At 46.8% G+C, this 7,443-nt stretch overlaps 1 protein-coding gene across 1 annotated transcript in view; it reads right to left on the minus strand.

The window, feature by feature from the left end:
• Positions 1-7,443, minus strand: part of ACAA1 (acetyl-CoA acyltransferase 1) — a gene marked incomplete at its 5' end in the record, with an annotated part of 21,257 nt that overhangs the window by 6,977 nt on the left and 6,837 nt on the right. The window contains 2 exons of the mRNA XM_015408330.1: positions 1,060-1,140; positions 2,268-2,366. Coding sequence (XP_015263816.1) covers positions 1,060-1,140; positions 2,268-2,366 — 180 coding nt within the window. The remainder of the gene's footprint in view (positions 1-1,059; positions 1,141-2,267; positions 2,367-7,443) is intronic.

Raw genomic sequence — 7,443 nt, forward strand, 5'->3', positions numbered from 1 at the left:
CTGGCCTGATCCAACATTGGCTTCTCCTATGTTCTTATGATGTCCTTGACCTTGTATCAAAATGCAGCAGGGGAAAAATGTGTGCAGCTGTACGTGCTTTGTACACCACAACAATACCACTAGCTGGGAGGAGGAGGAGGAGATTGGATTTATACCCCGCCCTTCACTACCCAAAGAGTCTCAGAGCGGCTGACAAACTCCTTTCCCTTCCCCTCCCCACAACAGACAGCCTGTGAGGTAGGCTGGGCTGAAAGAACTCTGACAGAAACTGCCCTCAAAGAAAAAGGAAAAGAGATTGGATTTATACCCCACCCTTCACTACCCAAAGGTGTCTCAGAGCGGCTGACAAACTCCTTTCCCTTCCCCTCCCCACAACAGACACCCTGTGAGGTAGGTGGGGCTGAGAGAGCTCTGACAGAAACTGCTCTTGAGAGAACAGCTTGCCCAAGGTCACAGCTCTTATCAGAACTACAGCTTGCCCAAGGTCACACCAGCAGGTGCAAGTGGAGGAGTGGGGAATCATACCCGGTTCTCCCAGATTAGAGTCCGTGCACTTAACTACGACACCAAACTGGCCACCTAGACCAATAACCCTCCCCCACCTAAACATAAAGTATCATGGGAGCATCTCATGCTGACCTACCAAAGTCACAAAACCAAACAAGGACCCACGGTAATATTTGATATTTTTGATATCTCTTCTATTGTCAATTGTGATTAAGATGATTAATTATATATGTAGAAATTATTATAAAATCTATTTCAAAAAATATAAAATTATTTATGATATGTTATAATCATCTGTGCACGGTACTTGCTGTATGTTGGTTGACCTACCAAAGTCAGCTGCACCCAACTACAGCAAATCATCCTTGGAAAGTCCCAGCATTTGAACTGGGCTGTGTTTCCTTCAGGATATGTGCAGAAACTAGAGGACCGCAACCAGCGCAAGAGCACAACCGGAATCACAGAGAAAACTGGTCACGTGCAACCGCCACAGACCTCCGTGTTGGGCCAGGGCAGGGGTGGAGGAGGGGGAGACGAAGGGCAATTATTTACTTTTGCTGGGAAGCCAGTGCGAAGGCATCTTGCTTTTGCCGGGAGACACCAAATCTTTCCGCCACGTTCTCTGAAGTTATGCTGAAAAACAAGACCACGGCTCACGAGGATTGTTTGATGGGACAGCGGAGCTCTTCGCCTCTCCAATACAAAAAAAGAGTGGACCAGTCGGAGCCATGCATATCTTCCAGCCATGCTGAAGAACCACAACTTCCATTGTTTTGTAACAAATCAGCAACTTTCTAGCCAAAGGTGAGCTTAGATGCATGTGAGCGATAAGCACACTGGACAGGATTTCTCAACCTCTAACACAACGCCTAACTCTCTTCCTCCGTGTCAGCTATTCAAAGGTAGCAATCTCATGTAATCTTGTGGAACTGGTTTCACTTAGCAGAAGCAGCAGAAGAGGAGGAGGAGGAGGAGGAGATTGGATTTATACCCCGCACTTCACTCGGACTCTCAGAGCGGCTGACAAACCCCTTTCCCTTCCCCTCCTCACAACAGACACCCTCTGAGGTAGGTGGAGCTGAGAGAACTCTGACACAAACTGCTCTTTTTCAAGGACAGCTCTGACAGAACTATGGCTTGCCCAAGGTCATCCAGCAGCTGCGAGTGGAGAAGTGGGGAATCAAACCCGGTTCTCCCAGATTAGAGTCCGCGCCCTTAACCACGACACCAAAGTGGCTCTACGCTATCTTCAGTTCAGGGCCACAAGGCCAGGGCAGCTTCACCCTTGTTCCAAACTTCTCCCCCTTTAAAAGGTAAAGGTTCCCTTGCTCAAAAGCCAGTCGAATCCGACTCTAGGGTTGCAGTGCTCATCTCCGTCTCAAAGCCGAAGAGCCAGCGCTGTCCAAAGACGTTTCCGTGGTCATGTGGCCGGCATGCCTAAACACCAAGGCGCACGGAACGCTGTTCCCTTCCCACCGAAGCGGTACCTATTTATCTACTTGCAATTTCTTGCTTTCGAACTGCTAGGTTGGCAGGAGCTGGAACTAGAGACGAGAGCTCACTCCGTCATGCGGCACACTCGGGTCTCGAACTGCTGAACTACCGACCTTCCACAGCCTGCAGTTCAGTGTCTCAACCACTTGAGCCACCACAGCTCCTTTACCAGAATCTTATCTGGGAACAGTGACTCACAGGCCTTCGTTTACTTAAGTAAGAGGTTGCATCCGATGCTGGAAGACCCCAAAGACCAGCAGGCTTACCCCATCGGGATCAAGCAATCTCTGGCAGTGCTGTTCTCCATCATACGGGAGCTGACGTCCCCAGGGTTGCCGACGCTCCGCAGAGACATGCTTTCGACTCTGGAGGAAGGAAAAGAAAGCGGCCGGTATTTATTAGATTAATGGAGGAGCCCCACGTATGGGTTGCCGGAATAGTCAAACGGCAGCTCGCACCAAAGCGGATCGCTGATCGTTTTGATCCGGAGAGCTATAAGAAATCAACACATCAAGTGACAGAAATGGGAACACGCTGCCTGAATATTGATTACTTTGACTACTTTGTCACTGTCCAAGGGGTCACGAAACAAAATCAAAGTTAATTTTCTCCACCAAAATGGTATTTGAAGATCCTGAATGCATTTTGCCACCTTCTCAAATCTCATTCATCTTCTATCTGCATCTAATTAAAGCGGTCTGTCACTTGGGCACATCAAGGCTGGACTCGGAACATGATATTTTTACCTCTCAGTCTTCCCAGCATCCACCTGAAATCAATGCTTTTCCCCCAAGCAACTGTACACAGGATCAGAGTGTTGGAAAACAAGAACACTCAGAAAGCCAAAGTTTTCTCCCCTCTCCCCCCAAAAAAAACCTTTAGACCCTACTTCACAGCATCTAAAACAGAGCTTTTGGACGCAGGGATTCATCTTCTTGTCATCAAGAAACACATAGATCCAGAAGAGTTAGCCGTGTTACTCTGTTGCTACAAAACAGTAAAAAGCCCAGTAGCACCTTTAAGACTAACAAACTTTATTGTAGCATCCGCTTTCGAGAACACGGGTCTCTTCGTCAGATGTTTCTCAAAAGCTTATGCTACAATAAAGTCTGTTATTCTTAAAGGTGCTACTGTGCTTTTTACTAACAAACACACATGCATTGATGGAACTACATGTTGTTCTGAGTCACCATTTAAGAACATAAGAGATGCCAATGTTGGATCAGGCCAAAGGCCCATCCAGTCCAACACTCTGTAACACACAGTGGCCAGAAATACCAGGTGCCATCAGGAGGTCCACCAGTGGGGCCAGGACATTAGAAGCCATCCCACTGTTGACCCCCCCAAGCACCAAGATGACAGAGCATCACTTGCCCCAGAGTCCCTATCTATACCTTGTGGCTAATAGCCACTGATGGACCTCTGCTCCATATGCTTATCTAATTCCCTTTTGAAGCCGTCCATGCTTGTAGCCGCCACCACTTCCTGTGGCAGTGAATTCCAAGTGTTAATCACTCTTTGGGTGAAGAAGGACTTCCTTTTATCTGTTCTAACCTGACCGCTCAGCAATTTCATGGAGTGCCCACGAGTTCTTGCATTGTGAGAAACGGAGAAAAGTACCACTTTCTTTACCTGCTCTTTCCCATGCATAATTTTATAAACCTCAATCATGTCATTCCTCAGTCATCATTTCTCCAAGCTAAAGAGCCCTAAGCGCCTTAACCTTTCCTCATAGGGAAAGTGTTCCAACCCTTTTATCATTTGAGTTGCCCTTTTCTGCACTTTTTCCAAAGCTATTTGTGTTATTTTCTGACTTATGACATTCTACCTTGAGTGCGTGTCTCAGCACCCCACCTTTGAGATGCCCAGCAAACACACATGCACAATGGAACAGAAACCCAGAAAGCTCAAGGCTGCTTGCCAAAGGCCTTTCCCGGATCCGGTAAGCCATGGTTTTCTGGGCAGCTGGTTAGGAAAAGCAGTTTCTGTCGGCTGCAGAGAAAGCCCACACCTGAAGAGGTCAAAAGGCCTGTGTGGTATTCAGTCATCAGCCTTCTGATACTGCCCAGAGCTGCGCTCCTGCATAACCAGCAGTTCTGAATTCTGCAAACCTACACAGAAAGGGAGCCGTTACTGCCTGTACTAAGAACTCTTGCCTGCCATGAACTTATAGTACAGGCCAAAGTTTACAGCCAAGCGGTCTGGAACATTAATAACAGCACACAGCCATAAAAAGTGAACTGAAATCTTTTCCAGGGCACAAGCTAAATGTCTGTCTGTGTGGAAACACTTCTCTTCTGTTGCGCAACAGAAACTAGGGCTTGGAGCACACAATTCAGGAGGCCTACAGCTTTAAAAAAAAACCTCACACACACACCACATCAGTGTGTGGGAGACGTCCAAGCTGCGTTTCCCAGCATGGGGAGATTAATCTAAATGAGATCAAGTCATTAAAAAGCCTGTGTGCAGCAGCTGGGTTGAAGAGCACACAGATTTATAGTAATCTTGCTGGGTTTTGGGCACAGCATCGCTTTGGCAGCAAAAGGTTGCACAATCAACCACTCTGAAACATATTCAGGTGGGTAGCCAGGTTGGTCTGAAGCAACAGAACGCCGTTTGAGTCCAGGGGCACCCTGAAGACCAACAAAGTTTTATTCTGCGTATAAGTTTTTGTGTGCATGCACGCTTCCATTCCGAAACATACAGACAAATACGATGGCTGGTCGCTGAAAGGTTGTGTCCCAAATCCATGGGTTTCCAGACTGCTTGGAAAGTTTTTTTTTCCCCCTGAGGGTTACCTAAGAGGGAGTTTTTTGAACAAGCAAATTACAAAGAATTGCAATTTGGCAGTGTCATGATCTGGGCTGTGCCACCGGAGGCCTAGCAGGCCCAAGGAGCCTGGCTAGCAATAGGGGAGGCTGGGCCTACAAACCCCAGAAGGCCTTGGGATGTTTTGGCGTTGATTTTGGCCAACAGGGAAGAAGAGGTCTGGGGAATAAAAGAGCTGGTGCAAGAGGAGAAGCTGTTCTTCTTCCCAGGGAACAGGGCCAGAAGAGAGGCTGCTGTGGGGGAGAAACCCTCATCCTGAGAGAAGGGTGAGTAGTCTATGGCCACTTGAGATAGTGAGCTAGGGACAGTATATATTTAGACGCGTTAGGCCAGGCATTTTATTTATTTTCACCCACTTACTGTTTTTATTCCTGCACCTTGTTTGTTTGACCTCCTATAAAATAAACCGTTTTCATTGTTCACTCTGCCTGGTCCTCACACTCATTTTGGCTAAAAGGGAGGTCTAAAGGGGTTGGGAGGGTGCTCTGGGCCTTCTCAGAGGAGCCCGGAACCAGAGTGGTGGCAGCGTCAGGTGACACCCCCACCTGAGCCGTGACAGGCAGTCATTCAGACTATTGCTTGTTACCTTTCGGTCAGTCATACAAGTCAGAGAAAGACACAACCTTGCTCTTGACTCCTATGAACAACCAAGACCCCCGCTGGTGGATGACCTCTTCCCTGCATGCTGAAGTATCCAAAGGCCTATAATTCAAGGCACGATCCTTAGCAGTTCGAAAATGTTTGCATTGCTGACTATCCAATTTCTTTTCATTAGCCACAGAGTGCAAAATGCGCCCCTTCAAAAACAGGTTTTAAACTGTGGCAAAGCCAGTGTGTCTGCTACTGCTCCCATTTTATAGGTAAGCTTTGTGAGTATGAATGAGAGAGATAATGAGCCTATTGTGGTTAGAGTGAACAGAGTAAGCATATGATCTGCCCTGAGCTGTTATGCCAATAAAGGTCGATTGATTGATCTACCCTCAGCTGGAGACAAAGCAAATTAAACATGAAATTGTTCATGAACCAGGCTAGGGTTAATACTGTTCTCCTTTCACTGCTTAATGGAAATGTTTTTTAACTTTAAAAAAAAAAAAGCTGACGTTTTATCATATTTTAATAGTGAAGTGTGGCTCCGTCTGAAGATAACCAAAATAAGAGGCTGAAGCAGCCAACAGACAAGACAGCTGTTTGCAGAAAATTCTGAGATCTAAAAAATACATTGGGTGGTTAAAAAAACCAAAATAATAAAAAGGAGCGCCTGTAGCTTTAATAAACAGATGTTCTCAATGGCTGTCGCTAGGCAACCCCAACACTTTGTCCAGCATTCCACGCTTGGTTTTTGTCAGTAAAATGCGGGGACAGGTAGGGCCCTTTCCCAAGCTGTTTAGGCATTTGAGGGAGGACTTGTTGGGGCTGGGGCGCAGCAGCAACCTCTGGGCAGCTTGATACCACCTATTAGGCCCTGGCCCTAATATTAACACCAGCAGCAGCCAGGCCTTAACATCAACACCTCCACCAGTCGGATGATTAACAACCTGGCAGGAGCCTGGAGGCGGCCATTCAAATGATGACAGAGTGTCGCCATCTGTATTATGAGTATGTGTTTTATAGTCTATATATTGGAATTTTAATGTACATATCTATATACATATGTTGTTAGCCGCCCTGAGCCCACCACGGCGGGGAGTGTGGGATATAAATGTAAATATAAGTAAATAAATGGCATGGCTCATCCAAACCTGGCCGATTGCTACTGGTTAACAGCAGCCATCCCACAAAAGCCAGTGGAGTAGAGTGGTTAAGAGTAGTGGGAGGGCTTCTAGTGTCCTGGCCCCACTGCTGGACCTCCTGCTGGCCCCTGGTATTTTTATTTATTAATTTATTTATTATTATATTTTTATCCCGCCCTCCCCGCAAACGGGCTCAGGGCGGCTAACAGACAAGGGCACCATGTGCCAAGTATAAAACATTAAAACACATAAAAACAGCAATTTTATCAAATTTAAAGTGCTCAGTGAAGTTAATATTAATCATTTAGTCAAATCAGTCAAGTCAAAATGGTGATCAGTAGATGTTACTCAAGCCCGAATCGGCAGTACCGCTCCATCAGAATACTGTAACTTGATCTTACAGTGGGCCATCGATCTTATAATGGGCCATCCCAATGCCCCATGTTCCCATGAGGTAGTTGTTGTTGGTGGCGGCGGCTCCTAATTAAAAGCCTGGCGGAAGAGCCACTGTGTGACTGAGTGTTGGACTGGATGGGCCATTGGCCTGATCCAGCATTGGCTTCTCTTATGCTCTTATGAGTTTCAGACGGGGACCTTGGATTCCCATTCTGGAAACATCACCGGGTGACCTTGGGCCAGTTACACATTGTCAGCCTAACCCTCCTCACAGGGTTATTGTGCGAATAAAACAGAGAATTGATGTAAGCTGCACTGCATCCCATTGCGTAGAAAGGCAGGATGTCAATGAGGTAAATAAATAAGATGGGGGGGATAAAAGGTAGAATGGTGGGTGTGAGAGAGAGAAGGAAGTAGAGAAAGGTGAGGATATGGAAGTTGATTGGATGCGGGGAAGAGGGGGGCGGGATGCAGGAGAAAGCGAGTC

This window comes from Gekko japonicus, unplaced genomic scaffold (genome assembly GCF_001447785.1).
Source record: "Gekko japonicus isolate JY-2015 unplaced genomic scaffold, Gekko_japonicus_V1.1 scaffold5705, whole genome shotgun sequence".
NCBI classification, from domain to species: Eukaryota; Metazoa; Chordata; class Lepidosauria; order Squamata; family Gekkonidae; genus Gekko; species Gekko japonicus.